At 41.7% G+C, this 21,117-nt stretch overlaps 1 protein-coding gene across 1 annotated transcript in view; it reads left to right on the top strand.

The window, feature by feature from the left end:
- Positions 1-3,311: 3,311 nt before the first annotated feature.
- The window catches only part of LOC105479716 (ALK receptor tyrosine kinase), a 750,786-nt gene continuing 732,980 nt past the window's right edge, over positions 3,312-21,117 (top strand). The window contains exon 1 of the mRNA XM_011737869.3: positions 3,312-4,895. Coding sequence (XP_011736171.2) covers positions 4,229-4,895 — 667 coding nt within the window. The 5' untranslated portion in view covers positions 3,312-4,228. The remainder of the gene's footprint in view (positions 4,896-21,117) is intronic.

The following is a 21,117-nucleotide window of genomic DNA, read 5'->3' as shown; positions in this document are numbered from 1 at the left end:
TGCCTCTTTCCCATCAATCAAGACTTAACTCTAACCTCCTTAAAGAGGACTTCTCCAACTATGAAGCTAGACCTAGGGCAGCACCCAACCCCCCTGTTCCAAGTCATCTACTGCATGGCCCTATTTTGTTTTTTATAGCACCTATGATTATCTTAAATTACTTTATGTGCTTGCACATTTATTATCTGTCTCTCATCGTTAGAGTGTAAGCTTCTTAAGGTGAAGGACCTTTTATTTTGTCCAGAGCAAAAAATTCCTGGAACTTAGAACAACATCCTGTATACATTAGGTACACAAGGAGTATCTGTTGACCAACAAAATGCCTAACTTGATTGATCCTATAGGTCCTAATCAGATATTGCAGTTGTGAGATGTGTTTTACCTTAAGTCACATTGCTGATTTTGTCATGTCATTTTTGTTATTACTTCCTTTATAGAGAATTTATGTACCTTCTTGACTGAGTTGTTCACTTTTCCCTTTCAAGAAATTGGGAGTTTCCTGAGGAGGGTGTTGGTGGTCTCAATGTCCTCTTTGTCCACTTCCTCTCTTGGCACATGGTCAACTCACATTCCTCCTTCCCCAGCCCAATGGCCCAAGTCATCTGCAAGGTGACTCAGAGCAGCCCACCTCACTTAATTGTCTCTTGGGGATTCCAGTATCTATGTCAGAATCTATGCCATGTCCACTCCCCATCTCTCTGATTTGATCTTTCAGCTTCTTCCTCTGTTGATCTTGGCTCACCTCATTCCATTTTACCTCATCTCATTTTCTCTATTGTGAGGTCATCCAGAATTGAAGAGCAAGAACTTCTTAGGTATCCAGGTTCTGCTCTAGTTACCTGTGTAACTTTGTTGGGGAGTTAACCTCCCTAAGCTTCTATTTGTGATCTGTAAAAAAGAGGTACTATTACTTTTCCTCAGAGTGTTACTAGGAATATTAAATGAGATAGTGAATGAAAGCCTTTTTGAAATAGATCGTAATAAGTGCACAAGATGTGTTAGCAATCATTGCTCACGCTTTTTTATCTTTCCATCTCTGTTTCCCCTATGTGCTCTTAAATTCATTTTCCTGTCTCCCATCCTTTTGATGGAAATTATATAGGATAGGGGTGTTTAAATTATAACTTTGGGCATGAGTTAAAGCCCTAACTTTTCTCAGTGGGTTGTGTAAATGTTGGAGGAAAAGAATCACTGGTTTGAATTCCAACCCTGTTATTTACTTGCTGTTTTACCTTGGGCAAATTACTTTGCCTCTCTGAGCCTTAATTGTTTTATCTCTGTAATAGCAATAACAACATATACCCTTTCCCAAAAAGCTGTGTGATGTGTTAGACACCCACACGTCTACAGATGTGTACATTAGTGCCTGGTAGATTATCAGTATTAATTCCTGCCTCCTTTAAAAAAAATTACCTAAAAAAGAAATTTTTTGAGATTTAGTGTGATCTAATCTACAGGGAAGGGCACTTATTTTTCCTTGGGAAAAGTTTGAGACAATGTATACATCATGAAAATTAATTGAGACTCTTGTGTCTATGAGGTGCAAAAGCAATGGACAGGGGCATTATTAGAGAATGTTAAACCCTGGCAGCTCATTTAAAGTTTCAAGTCTCTGCAGCCTCCTAGTGGCCATTGGGTGCAGCAGACAATTCACAGTTAATGACAAATTACTGGAGTCAGTAATGCCTTTGGTCAAGAATTGTATAGAGAAATAGGGAAAGGCTGGAGTTTTAGTCATTTTTTATATTTCAAATAAAAATTCCTCTTCCAGTAGGTATGTCAGAAAAATCTGATGAAAATCAAACGTATATTGTACTAGGAAAGTATTAACTACTTTAGCATTTTCCTCCCCCTTTTCTTTCTTTTCCTCCCTTCCTCCACCAAGATAGGAACATACTTTCTTCTCCTTGGGTGAGATAATTATTTGCCCTAAAACTTGTAAAGTCAGTGTATCCAGTGTGACTTCCAGAGAGAGGGCAGATGCCTGTCAAATTAAGTGAGTTGCCAAACATAGAGCGGAAGAAAGCCATACCGAGAATCAATATTCCTTTGTTACTGGGTCTTCCACTTGCCAAAGGCATTGCCACAAAGCTGGAAAGAGCCCAGCTCCTAGGAGAACAGAGGTTCCACTTGGCCACTATCTCCTGTGGGGTGGTAGGCAAATTACTGCGGCCCCCAGGAGCTCGGTGAGGGAGGTTCAATGTGACACTGTGCTCTGATCCTGTGAGAAAACTCCTGTGCTACCCGCCAGGCTGTGAGCTCCAGAGAGGATCTTGCCTCATTCTTAGCTTCAACAGTCAGCTCAAGGCCTGACAACCAGCCTTCAAGAAGGAATCAAGGGGATTTGTGTGACCCAAAGATGGTAGTTTTGTCTGAGGATCTAGTGAACCACTTGTTATAAAAACAGCTATTATCTGAGTTCTGTGTTGGCAGCTCAGGAGAGACGAAAGGAAAGGGAGAGGAGAGGTACGGCCACTACAGGTGATTAAAAAAGGCCTAAGGTTCTGAACGCTCATTCCCAAGATTGTGGGCAAGCAATTAAATGCTCTGCAACTCAGTTTCTGCATCTGTAAAACTGGAATTAAAATGTTTACCTTGCAGGGACTAGGGAGGTTGCACATGTTCAGACACCATTCTGAGAAAACGGAGTGACTGACAGGGGTCCGAAATGTATTTGTTGTAGCTGCAGAACAACTCTGCCAGATCAAGAACATCCATCCCTGTCTGCCCCCCGACTCCCAGATTCTCCTGTGTGGACGGCAGGACTCCTAAGTTCCCAGGAATGCATTCAAATAATAGATGGGTCAGAGAATATTCTGTCTCAGGGCCCTAATACAAGCTGTTCTCAGATTTGCCAGTGTCGCGCTGCCACCCCCTCCCCACTCCCTCCTCCCTTCCCTTCGCCTCCAATTTTATTCTGGAACCTGTTTTTCCGAAGTCGGACCCTTTTAATCTCTTAAATGTATAATTAGGGAGAGTGCTTGATTGCAAAGACCTCTTCCAGTTCTCACATTTGCTCCCTTTCACACTGCAGAGAAATAGGGCAGGGAATCTGGAGGAGGGGAAGGAACTAGAGACTGGAGAGGGACGGAGGGCGGATGGGGCGGGCTCACTGCTTTTCTCAATGAATGCCGAGGCCTCTGCAGATTTGCATAGGAGCCGACCGAGCCACGCCATTGGTTGGAGGGAGCGAGTGGGGCGGGTCGGGCCGCGGCGCGGAGTTGGCTCGTGAGCCCCGCCCCCTCCGGGCCCCGCCCCCTCCCTGCGCGCGCTCGCGCGGCTCCGCCAGCTGCAAGTGGCGGGCGCCCAGGCAGATGCGATCCAGCAGCTCTGGGGGCGGCAGCGGCGGTAGCAGCTGGTACCTCCCGCCGCCTCTGTTCGGAGGGTCGCGGGGCACCGATGTGCTTTCCGGCCGCCCTCTGGCCGGCCACCCAAAGCCGCGGGCGCTGATGATGGGTGAGGAGGGGTCGGCAAGATTTCGGGAGCCCCTGCCCTGAACGCCCTCAGCTGCTGCCGCCTGCGAACTCTGAGGAACCGAGCGAGGCGCGGGCGACAGCAAGGACGCTGCAAACTTGCGCAGCGCGGGGGTTCGGATTCACGTCCTAGAAGTTCAGCGGGCAGAGCAGTCCGAAGCCTTCCCGCAGCGGAGAGATAGCTTGAGGGTGGGCGAGAAGGCAGCCCCCGTCGTCGGATCCCACCCAGACCGGGCAGAGGAGCTCGGAGGAGCCAAAAGGAACGCAGGAGGCGGCCAGGACAGTGTGCAGCAGCTGGGAGCCGCCGTTCTCAGTCTGGAAAGTTGCAGAGATTGGAGGCTGCCCCGAGAGGGGACAGACCCCAGCTCCGACCGCGGGGGGCAGGAGAGGACGGTACCCAACTGCCACCTCCCTTCAACCATAGTAGTTCCTCTGTGCGGAGCGCAGCGAGCTACAGACGGGGGAGCGGCACTCCGCGTGGCGAGCGGGAGACTCAAGGTCCCAGTCAGTGAGCCCAGCGTGCTTGAGGGTCTCTGGACTCGCCCCTGAGATTACAGCTGTGTTTCCTTGAGACTCCTGCTCGCCTCCGTGCAGTTGGGGGAAAGCAAGAGACTTGCGCTCACGCACAGTCCTCTGGAGATCAGGTGGAAGGAGCCGCTGGGTACCGAGGACTGTTCAGAGCTTCTTCCCATCTAGGGGAGAGCGAAGGGCGAGGCTGGGCCTGGAGAGCAGTGGAAACGGCCTCCTTCGGCGGGATGGGAACCATCGGGCTCCTGTGGCTGCTGCCGCTGCTGCTTTCCACTGCAGCTTTGGGCTCTGGGACGGGGACCGGCCAGCGCACGGGATCCCCAGCTGCGGGGCCGCCGCTGCAGCCCCGGGAGCCGCTCAGCTACTCTCGCCTGCAGAGGAAGAGTCTGGCAGTGGACTTCGTAGTGCCCTCACTCTTCCGTGTCTACGCCCGGGACCTGCTGCTGCCGCCATCCCCCTCGGAGCTGAAGGCTGGCAGGCCCGAGGCGCGGGGCTCGCTCGCTCTGGACTGCGCCCCGCTGCTCAGGTTGCTGGGGCCGGCGCCCGGGGTCTCCTGGACAGCCGGCTCACCCACCCCGGCAGAGGCCCGGACGCTGTCCAGGGTGCTGAAGGGCGGCTCGGTGCGCAAGCTCCGGCGTGCCAAGCAGCTGGTGCTGGAGCTGGGCGAGGAGGCGATCTTGGAGGGTTGCGTCGGGCCCCCTGGGGAGGCGGCTGTGGGGCTGCTCCAGTTCAACCTCAGCGAGCTGTTCAGTTGGTGGATTCGCCAGGGCGAAGGGCGACTGAGGATCCGCCTGATGCCCGAGAAGAAGGCGTCGGAAGTGGGCAGAGAGGGAAGGCTGTCCGCGGCAATCCGCGCCTCCCAGCCCCGCCTTCTCTTCCAGATCTTCGGGACTGGTGAGCAGCTCCCTCCTAAGTGTGCTGGGATTTAGTGTTTTTAGTCACATTGACATGCAACCATTAAATAATCCTGACTTCCACCCCGCTTTCTAAAACCTCAGCTCTGCTGCTTCGCCCCCCTTCCTCCTGCAAACCTCCTTCCTGAGTCAGATGGTAGTTTCTTGTTTTCTCCCTGAAAGCAGTTGAGGGGTCTTCCTTCCTCTTTAGCAACCAAGTTGGGAGAAAAGTTTCATACTCTTGGCAGAGCGCCTTCTTCTCTGGACTTATATGTAGTCTGAGACAAAATTGAGCGCCCCTCTTCCTGGGCCCCTGGGACTGTTGAAATGCCCCGATTACTTCTAGGTTCCAAGTTTAGTAGTAGATGTCAAAACTATTGCCCTTCTCTCCCCCTTGTTCCTGACCGGCACAGATTTGGGAAATATGGTACACCTTCTCAGAGAATATAGAATTTCTCCTCATATTATGGAATCTCACCCAACTGTCCCCATGCCAAACGTTGGCTTGAGCAGGTATTGCCAGGGATTGCCTCCTCTTTATTTATTTATTATCCCCCTCCTACCCCCACCCAGTCTGCTGTGCACTCTCAGACTCATCCTTTCTCTTACATGTTGTTGGGAGAGCCCCAGAGAAACTAAGGAACAGAGGACAGGAGGGAGGTGTGGAGGAAGGAAGGAAAGTTGTCAATATTATCTTCCTTTGGGGAGTCACTAAGAAGCCAGGGAGAAACCATCGTTGGTTTTCCTGCTTTTTTTTTTTTTTTTTTACCTTTTCCCACTCCTCCTTTCCCCTCTGATTCTTAGCTTGAACGTCAGCAGCAGCTCTTGATGATAGTCTCTGGCAGGCTTGTTTCACTGCAGATCTCCCTGCTGGAGACTCCTAAAATGAGATTTTTCTGTTCCATTTACTCTCTCATTTCTTCCCATTTTCACTGAGTTGGGTGTGTGTGCAGGCACTTACTTCTAACTCTTTCCAGAGTATCCTTTGACTGGAAAACCAGGTAGTTTTGAATGGATGTTCTAATTGTAAGACAACTGGGGAAGACTTGTGAATAAAATATACAATGCAAATGAATGAGAAAGGCACAGAAAAGAAATCAGGCTTTTAAAAAGCCAACACAGATTCCATCAAGCAAACCCAGCTTCTTTTCTATCATTCTCATCATCAGAAATAAATGAAGTTCTTATGCTCCACTGGCTACTAATGTCTAATATTAATTGGATGGAAAGCATTGAAAAGGGCCCATTGTAGAGCTACAAGTATCTTGCATGCTTGTCCACACACACGTACACACCCACACATGAGTATTCTCATGCAGCAGGGATATTCAGAAGCTGAGTTTCCCTAGTCATTGCACAGAAAACATACTAGTATGTGACCCCCAAGAAAAACAGAGTGCAGATGCACATTTCAGCATTAGTGTTAGTGGCACTGGCACCTAAATTGAGCCCTTTTCATTTAGTGCTGGAATTTATATAGTCCATCCTAAGAGGCACTGATGAGTTTGATAGGGCCTTCAGTGAACTGAGATGGAAGACTGATACTGTTGTTCCACCCAAGATATTTTTATAAAGAACAGCTGGGCTTTAATGTCACTGTGTTTTGTGTGGTTTATACATGCAACATTCTGTTTTAGTGCCCAGTGTTTTAGTAATGGATATAAAAATGACTTCTCTGGAAATGCAGATTATCTTCTAGTTTCATGCCTATGAGCATCTCTGGAGCTTCCCCATCACCTTTTATCAAATGACCATAGAATCCAGCAGTCTATATCAGCTCTTGTCAGATATTGGTGACAGGCAAAACGGCTCATTTCTACAGCCCCACACCTGCCAACTGTAAACAGGTAGGTTGCATGAAGCTATCAGTGAGTGTCTCTGAAGAGTCACATACTTACTTCATTTAAAGAATATACTCCACTCACGTCTTAAATAAGGTGCTGGAGCCGCTGAGTGGGGAGGTTTATGTAGAAAGGCCTGTGCTCCAAGGGCTTCTCTACTATTGACTGTAGGAAAGCATTGTGGTCTTCCCAAGTCCTCCCTTAGTGGCCCAGTACGTTTGGCAGCTGGATCAAGCCCTTATGCATCATTTGACACATCTAGCAATGCTGATTTCAGTAGGAGCCAGGATTCTGCCATTAAAAGGCAAGAAAATTTGGCCAAGCATTTTTCAGCAGGATTGGAATCAAATGATTATTGATAGGATTAAATAAGACACTAAGTGTAACTGGATGAGCTCCCCATGACCTCCAGAGAGACAGACAGCCTATTGAAAAGCACTTCAGGCCTTGTGGTGATCATACTTGGAACAGCCTGGTCTCTCCTGTCTCTGAGGACATATGCTGTTTGCAGTTAGGCAGCTGGCCATGCAGGACTAGCCTCTCTCACATTATCATTGCCTCCCTAGCCTCATTCAGATACAGGCTCCACTGCAGACATCCCCATAGAGTAGATATACTTTGCTATACCTTGTTCTGTGTTTCGGACAACATATATCATTATGGTTCCATTCATTTTCCTTATGAAAATTCAAGGTTAAGTTCTGACACTGGGATTGATTTTGCTATTTATCATGTTTGGAGAAATGGGTTTATTCTTTTTATATAGGCTCTGATTTACAGAAAAAGCATTTAACTCTTCTATGATGTGGGCTCTTCAATTATACAGAGGGAAAGTAGGCATAGCTCAGCTTATTTCTTCCAGTGTCTGCCCAAGTGTCTTGTCTGGAGGTACACAATGATGCTGATGGGGCTATTTGTGGGGAGGGAAGAGCTGATTGTTCTTCCTTGTCTTGTAGTGAGGGGCCTGGAGCAGTCCATTTGGCTCAGACCAAAGATAGCTTCCTAAACCTGAGCAGGACCATGACTAAAATAGTAAAAATGAAAAAGTGCCAGTTAGGAGAAAGCAAAACCTTTGCATTGCTTGTGATTTGGGCTGTCTGAGAGGACAGAAAGATGTCTGAGAGGCCTTATAATGCATGAAATGCTAATGGTTTTTCTTTGTGGGTTGCTGTGAATTCTTAAATGGGATCAGCATTTCAAGTCTGAGACAGATCCCAAATTCACCCATTCATAGAGAAGAGGTAAAGAGGCAGTTTCTGGGACTGTATTAATGGTTCTGGCCTCTCCTAGGACAGCCCAAATCATAGAAAAGATGTCTGTCTGCAAGGCTGGCATGTTGCCCACAGCTCCAGTTTGTACCCTGGCTTACAGGTGTTTTGAGATCTGTTTCTGCCATCACCCAGGCAGAGGGCTAGGGGATGATGACTCATGGGATAGGAGGCCTATTTCCCTGTAAGCACTCCCTCCCACTCCAGGAAAGTGGATACATGACTTGGGATTTTACATGTACTACGGAGAGGCCTGAGCAATTTAGAGATGTATGCAATGCAATATACCTGATCTTTGACCTCCCATATCTGTCAATTCCTTCCCATTTCATTTCTGGAGTGGGCAGAGAAAGCAAAGGAGGATAGAGAGGAAATTGGAGCTCCCAGAAGGGATATCAGTTATTGGAGGTGAATTGGGAGAATTGGAACTAGTCCAGAGAAGAGCAGAGAGCTGATTTAACAGTTGAAGGGACTGATTTACGATGAAAGATGAAAAGAATTAAATATATATGGCCTGGCTAAATGGCGATGAAGGGAAAGCCATGGTAACAATCTACAAATCTCTGAAGAGAGAGTGGCAGTGAAGGAGAGGAGTTATTTAGCGTGGCCCATGGAAGTAATCGGATCATACTTGTAGAAGGAAACTTCGGGTTGGATATCAGGGAAACCTTGTTTTCTGACGTTGATATTCCTTCCTCTGACTATGGAATGGAATTCCAAGGGAGTGGGGAGCCAGGTGAGATGTGGGTCAGACAAGCCTCAGCATTCCTAATTAATCAGTTCTATATTTTCAAATATTGAGAAGTCACAACAGGACAGAGAGTGGGATGCAGAATGGCGGAAGGAATCATGATCCAAACCCTTTTATGATCCAAACCCTGGAGGCTTTGGGCATTGGTGTTTTTAGAGGAAAATAAAAGAATTGCATGTACATCTTTGAAGTTGGTGAGAAGCACTTAAAAAATTGTTAATGACAAATATTTTGAAATTACTGAATTTATTCTTCCCTGCCCTCCAATTAAACATAGATTATTTCTCTGAGATGTGATCTGTATATCCAGGGGTTTGGGAGGCACACTCACCAGAGAATTGTGTATCTAAGATACATCTATGGGTGAGTGTATGTGACAAAACATCACTGAGCAGGGCAGAAAGTGACCTGTGTCTTGAGAAGATGCCATCAGTTCTAGATTTGGTGGACTCCTACTGGCTACTTAAAAATCCCTTGAAATGTTGAGAATCTATATTGTCATTTGAAAGATGAAGTTCATTCACATCCAATTTAGCATTTCAAAAATTTTCAAAAGAGAAAGAAGGTCCATGAAGGGTTTTTGTGTAAGGCATGGGAGGAGAGTGTGATTATTAATAAAAATGGATGTCTAGGCTGGGCGCAGTGGCTCATGCCTGTAATCCCAGCATTTTGGGAGGCTGAGGAGGTCAGATCACTTGAGGTCAGGAGTTTGAGATCAGCCTGACAAACATGGTGAAACCCTGTCTCTACTAAAAATACAAAAATTAACCAGGCATGGTGGCATGCGCCTTAGTCCCAGCTACTCAGGAGAATTGCTGGAACCTGGGAGATGGAGGTTGCAGTGAGCCAAGATTGAGCCACCTCACTCCAGCCTGGGCAACAGAGTGAGAAAAGGATATCTATAAGGAAGTTGGTCTGCTGAAAGTCAGGAGGAACTGGGCTGCAGGTGGGAGGAGAAAAGAATGAGATTTGCTCAGCAGAAGTCTCAGTGCCCTGCCACTCAGGATCACTGCCTGACAACCTCACAACATGAACATTTTTCCAGTCTGACCTGTAAAGGAAATTTTGCCTTTCTTTATAATCGTTATTAGTGTCCTGTTATGGTTATATGGAACTTTACAATTTATAAAGCACTTTCACATTTGTTATTAGTTATTAATCCTATGGTAGGCAGGACAAGTGTTTGCTTTATTTTGTAAATGAAGTAACTGGAATCCAGACATTTAGTAATACTTTTTCCAGGTCTTATAGTACAAAGTGGTATACACCTGGAAACTTTCGTACTGACTAGAACCACAGTTCCCCTTTCCTTCAAATCAGAGTTCTTTCCCCTGAGGGAATCATCTCCAAGTGCAGATTACAAAGAGTAAGACATGTCAATAGCTGAAAAAATGTACGGTATCCTTGCTAGAAGGCCATGCAACAAATATTTGGTGGGCAATAGCCAGGGCTTGGAAAAATTTCTCAAAATCATTGAGGGCTAGTTTTATCATTAGAAAAATAGGGATAGTAATAGTTCTGAAATGTTCCTAAACGGGGTTAGTAATAGTTCAAAGTGTTGTCATGGGGATTAAATCAGATGATATGTGCACATCCTTAACCCAATGCCTGATGAAAAATAAAGTGCTGGCCGGGCGCGGTGGCTCAAGCCTGTAATCCCAGCACTTTGGGAGGCCGAGACGGGCGGATCATGAGGTCAGGAGATCGAGACCATCCTGGCTGACACGGTGAAACCCCGTCTCTACTAAAAAATACAAAAAACTAGCCGGGCGAGGTGGCGGGCGCCTGTAGTCCCAGATACTCGGGAGGCTGAGGCAGGAGAATGGCGTGAACCCGCGATGTGGAGCTTGCAGTGAGCCGAGATCTGGCCACTGCACTCCAGCCTGGGCGGCAGAGCGAGACTCCGTCTCAAAAAAAAAAAAAAAAAAAAAAAAAGAAAAAGAAAAAGAAAAATAAAGTGCTTCATCAATATGAACCACTGTGGTTTTCTCATGTAATAGCAACAGCAGCACTCCAGAATCTGATCATGCAAGCTGTGCACTCTACAACTCTAGGGGTTCCATATACATTCTAGTCTGTCTGAATGGTGCCATCTGGAGTTGTAATCTCTATGTTTGCCCATGTGAGGCGACCTTGGCAGCAGCAGTTGTGATGCTGTGGTTCTCCATTCAGCGAGCTTCTTACTCCCAAGAGATGAAAGATGGGATGTATGGGAAATGAAGAGAGTTATAAGAGTAGTAGTTTCTACTATTTCACCGTGGAAGGTGACTTTCTCAGAAATATGCATGGAAAGGAGGATTGATGTGTGGTATTTACTTCCTCCCCATGAACTAATGTCCTCTCCTAAGGCTTCTGACTTTGGATTCAGTTCAAAGGGTCAACCAGCATATTCGCAATCCTGTTCTTTTTTTCTACAGAAAGAAACCAAGGCTTAACTTTATGAAAGTATGAAAGTTAAGATGGAGGAAGAACAAGATAGAGATGTTACAGCAGAATCATTTTCAGATGGCAGATCTTTCTTAACTGAGAGTGCTCTGTCCAGGTCTAGAGACCCTGGACTACTGGCCTCTGGTAACTCCTTTATTGTAATTAGCTGAAGATGTGTTCTTTCTATATTTTCAGCATCACTATTCATTGCCAAGTGGAGAATATGGAGAGAAATGTAAATTACCAACTGGTTAATGGACCTGAGCACATTAAGAGCAGTTAAACTTTGAGATGCCATGGAGATATATAACCCAGGGACTTGAGTGGGAGGCTGCCTCAGGAAGATCCCTCAATCTAAAAAAAGAGGCTAAGAATCCACAGAGCATTTTGTACATGGTGGTTTTTATGAACCATAGCTGAGCCATTGCCTCCAAAAGATGCACGTGAATATCATCTCTTCTTGGGAGTAGATAAAAAATAGGGCGCGTGGGTGAGGATGGTTGTAGGTCCAGGATCACATGGAGAGAGCTAAGAATAAAGCTATCAAGGACTCCTTCGTCTTTACAGCCATTGTGTTGCTCTGTGGTCTAGGGTGTGGCCAATGTTTCTTAACCTTGTGATGACCAGGGCTGTTTCACGGAGGTCAAGATGTGAGCAGGGAGTGTTGGCCTGGTGGTGAGGTAGTGGAGGAGGTTGGAGGCATTCTTCAGTATGCTTTTTGATTAACTGTATTTTTCAGAATAGCTTATTTTTCTTCAGTAAATTTTGTGATGAATTTTTCAGCTGGCTGTTCTGAGCTTGGGTCCTTTCCCGAGGAAATTCTATTAGATTTGCTTTGTGTTGTGGTGTACATATTCCAGAAAGTGGGCAGAGAAGAACTCCCTTGGGGGAAGATACACCCAATCACTTGGTTATTTAAGTTTTTTTTTTTCTTGCACCTTACCTTTCTGGCTAAGTAACAACAGGTGCATGGAGTGGTAGGTAGTCAGAATTCCTTAGAGTAAGAATAAAGCTAAAGGAAGGTATGAAACAGGTATGAGGTTAGAGGACAAGGGAAATCTAGGCAGGCTTAAAGAAATCAGGAAACTAGCCAAAGGAAATGAGGATAGATTGAACCATTGATTATATTTTTCTTTGACCCCTACTTATCTTTTATTTAGTTTTCACTGGAATATGAGTTCATGAGGGTGAATATGGAAAGGACTCCTTTAAGCCCAGATAATTAATATAAGTGTTCTGTGGCGAGAAGAACACTAGATTAGGTGCTCAAAGACCTGAATTCTATGATGTTCTTTAATTTTTGTTAGCTTTGCAATCTTCTACAACTCTCTTAAACTTGCTAAGCCCATAGATTTTTGTTCCTTGCTTTTGGAAAGCAAATAATAGAGACTTTGTCTCAATTATCTCATGGAGTCATTATGAGCATTGTATAAGATCACCTATGTGGAAAGTTCCAGTTTGGACTATTCTAAGGCAGTAGAAAAAAGTGAATGCACAAGATAATAAAATGTGCTGAGATCCTGCTTTACCCATTCATGATTTCAGCTAACTCTTGGCATTAGGAGCAGTGGTGTAGAGTCCTAGATTTTGAGCCAGGCCCTGGGGTTCAAGTAATAGCCCAGTATGCTTGAAAAGGTATCCCTCCCCAGGGATAACACCTTCTCAAAATGACATCATTGCATTGAAAGCATTTTCCCCAATTTCAGACTTTTCTGGCAAAGAGTCTAAAAATGGGACAGAGGAACCTTTATTTTAACAACAGAAAATGATTTTTTTTAAATTTAAGGGATGACAAGTATAATAAAGTGTATTGAGAGTATTAATCTTGTATAACTTAATGATAATTTGCATGTGTAACATCTATATAATCACCACCCAGATAAAGATACAGAGTGTTTCCAGCACCCCAGAAAGTTCTCTCCAGTCCTTTTCCAGTCTGTATCCACATTCCACTCAAGGTCACCATCCTTCTGATTTGTATGTAAGCAATTAGTTTTGACTGTTCTTGAACTTCATGTAGATGGAATCATACCAAACGTACTCTTGTGTTTGTCTTTTCCTACAGAACATGATTTCTGTGAGATTCATCAATGTTGTGTATAACAGTATTCTTTTTTATCATTATGTTGTATCCCTTTGTACGAAAATAACATCATATATTTATCCATTGTCTTATTTTTCTACCAAGGAGTTCAATTTGTGGGAAATTAAAAGTAAAACCATCTATTCCAAATAATGAACAGAATAAGACACAGATCTGGGGTTAAAGTCCTACTCTCTTATTTACTGACCCAAGGCTATTTATTTTCTTCTCTCCGAACTTCCCTTAATTGTAAAGTTTGAAAAATAACACCCAACTTCCAGAGATATTTTGAGAATTAAATGGGATAAGGCATATCGGAGATCCCAACCCATGGTTAGTGTTCAACAAGTGTTAGTTTCTTTCCTGAACTCTTGATTATATTTTTGCCCTCGTTGGACAGAATCCATGCTTCAGAAACTCTTCCTGAAGCAAGGAAGGTAAGTCTTTTGCAAGTAAAGGCGTTAACCCACAGAGGTAAAAGGAACAACCAAGGGCTATGTAAGTTACATGTAAGACTTTTTAATAAATAATTTTGTTTATAAATAAAATAATTTTAAATAAAAATAAAGATTTTTATGTTCAGTAGTTAACAAAGAAAATAAGCTATTCAATAAATAAATAATTTTGAAAACTTTTTGGCCTTTTAGTCAGGACTGTTAAGAGAGAAAAATTATAGAAGGAGTAGAAAAAGAAACACAACTATATTTGCATAATGAGAAAAAATGATGAAGAACAATGAAGCTATAAGTGAAGAAACTGAGAGAAGAATGTGTAAGAGGCAACCCAGAAAGAGAGAAGGCGGGAATTATCTCCCAGACACTGAGATGCATAGACATAGAATAAAAGACCAAACAATGACACAAAGAGTGAGATGGGGGTGCGGGAAGGAGAAGGGAGTGAACACATGACTATTTGGGGCTTGGATGGATGCTGACCTGGTGTCAAAATCTATACTCTAAATCTAGGCTAAAATTATATGCTATTGTTTTTAACTTTATTGAATTCTGATTCACATAGAATAAAATGTGCCCATTTCAAGTGTATAGTTTGATTTGTTTGATAAATGCACACTCCTGGGCAACCACCATGCTAATTAGGATATGGAACATTTCTATCAACCCCAAAAGCTCCTTCTCGACCTTTCGCAAGAACATCCTACACTCCCTGCTCCAGGCAACTTCTGATTAGATTTTGATCACAATAGATGAGTTTTGTCTGTTCTGGACTTTCACAGAAATGAAATCATATAATGTGTTTTCTTTTGTGTCCAGCTTCTTTCACTTAGAATAATGCTTTTAAGATTTATCTGTTTTATTGAATGTGTTAGTGGTCTGTTTTATTTTTTGTTGTTGTTGCTGCTGAATAGTATTCCATTGCATGAACATATGACAATTTGTTTATCCAGTCATCAGTTAATGGACATCTCAAAACTGTTACAGACATGTTGTGTACAAGTCCAGAAGTTGACTGGAGCAGGAATTATAGGGGATTTACTTCCAGTTGTAACAGAACAACTTCCATTAATTCAGCAACTTAGAAGGAAATAATATTTCCTTTTTTTTGTTGTTTGTGGAGTCAGTAGTTATGTCCCCTTTTTCATACTTCATACTTGTGATTTGCATTGTTTCTCTCTTTGTTGTCATTCTGGCTAGAGGTTTGGCAATTGTATTTTTTTTTTTTTCAAAGAAACAGCTTTTGGTGATACTGATTTCTGCTATTTTTAAAATTTTAATTTCATTGATTTCTGCTCTTATTTTATTAGCTTTCCTTAATTTTGCTTGCCTTGGGTTTAATTTTTTTAAATCTTGTTTCTAGGTTTCTTAAGGTGAAAACTTAGGTCATTCATTTGAGATCCTTCTTTTCTAATATAAAGTTGTAATGCTATAAATTCCCTCTAACAATAGTTTTATTTATATCCCACACTTTCATTCAATTTAAAATATTTTATAATTTTCCTTTTGGCTTCCTCTTTTACCCTTGAGTTATTTCTAAGTGTATTGTTTTATTTCCAAACATTTTTTCTAGATATCTTTCATTTATTGATTTCTAGTTTAATTCTAATATGGTCTGAAAACATGCTTGATTTTATTTCAGTTATTTAAAATTTATTAGGGTTTGCTTTACGACCCAGAGTATACTCTGTCTTGATGAGTGTTCCATGTGCTCTTGAAAAGAACATGTGTTCTGTGATTGTTGGGTGGAGGGTTCAATCAGTGTCAATTAGGTGAATTTGCTTAGTAGTGTTATTCAGGTCTTTTGTATCCTGACTGATTTCCTGTCTGTTATATGGATTACAAATAGAGGAGTGCTAAAGTCTCCAAGTTTTTCTTTTGCCTACTTCTTTCAATTCTATTAGTTTTTGCTTGATGTATTTTGAAAATCTATTATTATATGCATACACATTTAGGATTGTTATATCTTATTGCTGATTTGACTATCATTATGTAAAAATCACTTTTCACTTTTTATCCCTGGTAATATTCATATTTTGAAGTTTAATTTTATTATCTTAATATAGTCAACCCAGCTTTCTTTTAATTAGTGCTTATATGGTATATCTGCTCCAGCCTTTTAATCTATGTATTTATATTAAAAATGGGTTTCTTTTAGAAAGTATATAGTTGGATTTTGTGTTTTAAAAAGACAATCTCTGCCTTTCACTTGGTGTGTTAGGCCACTTGTATGTAATGTTATAATTCATATGGTTAGAATTCAGTCTGTCATTTTATTATTTGTTTTTTATGTTTGTCCTCCTGCTTTTCTGTTGTACTTTTATAACTTTCTTGGCATGTTTTGGGTTATCAGAATTTTGGGGGCTGGATTTCAGTGTTAATTCATCTATTGGTTTTTTGGCAAGAGCTCTTTGTACTATTATTTTAGATTTTAGTGGTTGCTCTAGGTTTTATACATACATAGAGAGAGTCTTTTACATCCTACTTAGAATTGATATTTTACCACTTTGATTAAAATACAGAAGCCTTACAATTATATAGGTTCCTTTATCCTCCTCCCCACTTTTTGTTACAGGTGTCATTTGTGTTCTTTCTACATAATTAAATCCCTGCTAGATTTTATATATATGTGCACCAGTCACGCATGTTTTAAATAACTTTTAAAAAGAAAAATAGTCCTTTATAGCAGTCCAGATATATACCATTTCTTTTGCTCTTCCCTTTTCCTCAAGTTTCAATATTTTCTATTTTATCATTTCCCTTCAGTCTAAAGAGCTCTTTTTTGCATTTCCGTTAGAACAAGGTTATTGACAATAAGTTCTCTTAGTTCCTGAAGGATAGTTTTACTAGGCTTAGAATTATGCATTGACAGTTCCTTTCTTTCCACACTTTAACTATTTCATTCCTGTGTCCTTCAGAGTTTCTGATGAGCAATCTGCCATTAAATTGTTGTTCCTGTATGTAATTGCTTTCAATACTTTTTTCTTGGCTTTTGATTTTCAGAATTTGATTATGATGGGTCTCTGCATGATTTTATTTGACTTTATCCTGTTTAATTTTTTGAGACTCTTGAGTCTATACATTTATGTCTTTCATCAAATCTGGAGATTTTTCAATCATTATTTTCTCCTTTTTATTCTGCACCAATATATTCCTCCCCTCTTTTGAGACTCTTGATTACACGCCTATTAGATCTCCCATGCTCTTGAGACTCTGCTAATTTCTTTTTTCGAAATTTTTCTCTTCTGCAGATTGAACAATTTCTATTGACCTATCCTCAAGTTTATTGACTCTTTCCTCTGTTATCTCCATTCTGATATAATTATTTACTTTAGATATTGTAGTTTCCAGTATAAACGTTTCATGTTTGACAGCGACTTCTATTTCTTTGATGAGAACTACCTTTCCATTCATTTTCCAGAGTGTTTACTTTTACCTTCTGGGACATAGTCATAACAGCTTCTTTAACGTCTTTGATAATTCCAACATCTGGATGATCTTGTTATTGGCATATGTTATCTTTCCTCTTAAGAATTAGTCATCTTTTTTCTTTTGTGTTGAGTAATTTGAGATTGTATCCTGCAAATTTTGAACATTATGTTGTTTGATCTGAGTTGGGTGTGGTTTGAACCTTTGCTTTGTTCTCAAAGCCTTTGTTGTTCTGCTTTGAGTCTGTCCACACCTCTGCCACTCAGGTGAGCTGAGGCCCTTGGCCAGTTCCTTCAGCAAGTTAGCATATTTCTTTCTCCAGTTCTCTTCTCTTTAGGATTCTCCTTAAACTTAGAGTTTTACCTACCTGTGTTATTGCTGCACAGATTCTGCACTTAGGGTTGCCCTTGAGAGATGACAGCGGAGAGATGATAAAGCAGATGAAAGTAGAGAGATGATAAAGAGAAACAAAACAGGATTCCCTCCATACTCTTGGGCCTGAAGGGACCCCTTTCCCGGTCCTTTAGTCTGAAAGCTGTGGTTTCTACCAGGGCTGCTGGGTTTTTTTAATATATATATGCGTGCAATGGAATATTATTCAACCATAAAAAGAAGAATGCTGATAATGACATCATATTGTATGATTCCATTTATAGGAAATGTACAGAACAAGCAAATCCATCAAAACACAAAAGAGATAAGTGCTTGCCAGTTGTTGGGTATTGGAGGAATAGGAGTGGCTGCTAATTGGTGTGGTGTTTATAATGTGATGAAATGTTTTGGAAAGAGACATTGGAGATGATTGCCCAACCTCGTGAATATATTAACATCGACAGAATTGTACCCTTTAAAATGGTAGACTTCATGGTATGTGAATTATATCTTAATTTGAAAAAATTATTTTAAGGTACAAGTAAGGTATATTTCAGGAATCCCTTTATGTCTTAAAATGAGTTTATTTTGACACTACACTTTGTTGATAGTTTGACTGAGTAAATAATTCTAAGCTCAAGAGGAATTTTTTTTTAATCTTGAAGATCTTTACTATATTCTAGCTTTCATTATGGCTGATGAGATGTCTGATTTTTTCCCCTTTATTTTTTATTATTTTTTAATTATACTTTATGTTCTAGGGTACATGTGCACAACTTGCAGGTTTGTTACATATGTATACATGTGCCATGTTGGTGTGCTGCACCCATTAACTTGTCATTTACACTAGGTATATCGTCTAATGCTGTCCCTTGCCCCTCCCCGCACCCCACAACAGGCCCCAGTGTGTGATGTTCCCCTTCCTGTGTCCAAGCGTTCTCATTGTTCAATTCCCACCTATGAGTGAGAACATGCGGTATTTGGTTTTCTGTCCTTGTGATAGTTTGCTGAGAATGATGATTTCTAGCTGCATCCATGTCCCTACAAAGGCCATGAACTCATCCTTTTTTATGGCTGCATAGTATTCCATGGTGTATATGTGCCACATTTTCTTAATCCAGTCTGTCACTGATGGACATTTGGGTTGGTTCCAAGTCTTTGCTATTGTGAATAGTGCCGCTATAAACATACATGTGCATATGTCTTTATAGAAGCATGATTTATAATCTTTTGGGTATATACCCAGTAATGGGATGGCTGGGTCAAATGGCATTTCTAGTTCTAGATCCTTGAGTAATAGCTACACTGTTTTCCACAATGGTTGAACTAGTTTACAGTCCCACCAACAGTGTAAAAGTGTTCCTATTTCTCCACATCCTCTCCAGCACCTGTTGTTTCCTGACTTTTTAACGATGGCCATTCTAACTGGTGTGAGATGGTATCTCATTGTGGTTTTGATTTGCATTTCTCTGATGTCCAGTGATGATGAGCATTTTTTCATGTGTCTGTTGGCTGCATAAATGTCCTCTTCTGAGAAGCATCTGTTCATATCCTTTGCCCACTTTTTGATGGGGTTGTTTGTTTTTTTCTTGTACATTTGTTTGAGTTCTTTATAGGTTCTGGATATTAGCCCTTTGTCAGATGAGTAGATTGCAAAACTTTTCTCCCATTCTGTAGGTTGCCTGTTCACTCTGATGGTAGTTTCTTTTGCTGTGCAGAAGCTCTTTAGTTTAATTAGATCCCATTTGTCAATTTTGGCTTTTGTTGCCATTGCTTTTGGTGTTTTAGACATGAAGTCCTTGCCCATGCCTATGTCCTGAATGGTATTCCCTAGGTTTTCTTCTAGGGTTTTTATGGTTTTAGGTCTAACATTTAAGTCTTTAATCCATTAGGTGTAAGGAAGGGATCCAGTTTCAGCTTTCTACATAGCTGATTTTCCCAGCATCATTTATTAAATAGTGAATCCTTTCCCCATTTCTTGTTTTTGTCAGGTTTGTCAAAGAGCAGATGGTTGTAGATGTGTAGTATTATTTCTGAGGCCTCTGTTCTGTTCCATTGATCTATATCTCTGTTTTGGTACCAGTACCATGCTGTTTTGGTTACTGTAGCCTTGTAGTATAGTTTGAAGTCAGGTAGCATGATGCCTCCAGCTTTGTTCTTTTGGCTTAGGATTGTCTTGACGATGCAGGCTCTTTTTTGGTTCCATATGAACTTTAAAGTAGTTTTTTCCAATTCTGTGAAGAAAGTCATTGGTAGCTTGATGGGGATGGCATTGAATCTATAAATTACCTTGAGCAGTATGGCCATTTTCACGATATTGATTCTTCCTATCCATGAGCATGGAATGTTCTTCCACTTGATTGTGTCCTCTTTTATTTCATTGAGCAGTGGTTTGTAGTTCTCCTTGAAGAGGTCCTTCACATCCCTGGTAAGTTGGATTCCTAGGTATTTTATTCTCTTTGAAGCAATTGTAAATGGTAATTCACTCATGATTTGGCTGTCTGTTTGTCTGTTATTGGTGTATAAGAATGCTTGTGATTTTTGCATATTGATTTTGTATCCTGAGACTTTGCTGAAGTTGTTTATCAGCTTAAGGAGACTTTGGGCTGAGACAATGGGTTTTTCTAAATATACAGTCATGTCATCTGCAAACAGGGACAATTTGACTTCCTCTTTTCCTAATCGAATACGCTTTATTTCTTTCTTTTGCCTGATTGCCCTGGCCAGCACTTCCAACACTATGTTGAATACAAGTAGTGAGAGAGGGCATCCCTATCTTGTGCCAGTTTTCAAGGGGAACGCTTCCAGTTTTTGCCCATTCAGTATGATATTGGCTGTGGGTTTGTCATAAATAGCTCTTATTGTTTTCAGATACGTTCCATCAATGCCGAATTTATTGAGAGTTTTTAGCATGAAGGGCTGTTGAATTTTGTCAAAGGCCTTTTCTGCATCTATTGAGATAATCATGTGGTTTTTGTCTTTGCTTTTGTTTATATGCTGGATTACATTTATTGATTTGCATATATTGAACCCTGCCTTGCATCCCAGGGATGAAGCCCACTTGATCATGGTGGATAAGCTTTTTGATGTGCTGCTGGATTTGGTTTGCCAGTATTTTATTAAGGATTTTTGCATCGATGTTCATCAGGGATATTGGTCTAAAATTCTCTTTTTTGTTGTGTCTCTGCCAGGCTTTGGTATCAGGATGATGTTGGCCTCATAAAATGAGTTAGGAAGGATTCCCTCTTTTTCTAATGATTGGAATAATTTCAGAAGGAATGGTACCAGCTCCTCCTTGTACCTCTTCTACCAGGGTTTCTATTTGAGGGTTTCTATCCACAGTCATGCTGGCTCTATTGAAGGGTCACCATCATGAGATAAGAAGGAAAAAACAAGTAAGTGTAAATTTTCCTTTGTACTCACTGAATCATAAGCTCCTTTCTTTGTCCTTTCGGTGAGAAAGAAAAGATTGCTTTGGGCCCCTTAGCTGTCCATGGCACCACCACCACAGATTTTCTGGGTGCCTGCATTCGGTTCATAGACAAAAGAGGTAAAAACAGAAGACTTGCCTTCATATGAATTGATTTTTTTCAGGTTTTG

The sequence above is a fragment of the Macaca nemestrina genome, chromosome 13 (assembly GCF_043159975.1).
Source record: "Macaca nemestrina isolate mMacNem1 chromosome 13, mMacNem.hap1, whole genome shotgun sequence".
Lineage (NCBI taxonomy): Eukaryota > Metazoa > Chordata > Mammalia > Primates > Cercopithecidae > Macaca > Macaca nemestrina.
Note: the sequence above shows the minus strand (reverse complement) of the source record. Positions and strands in the feature narration are given on the sequence as shown.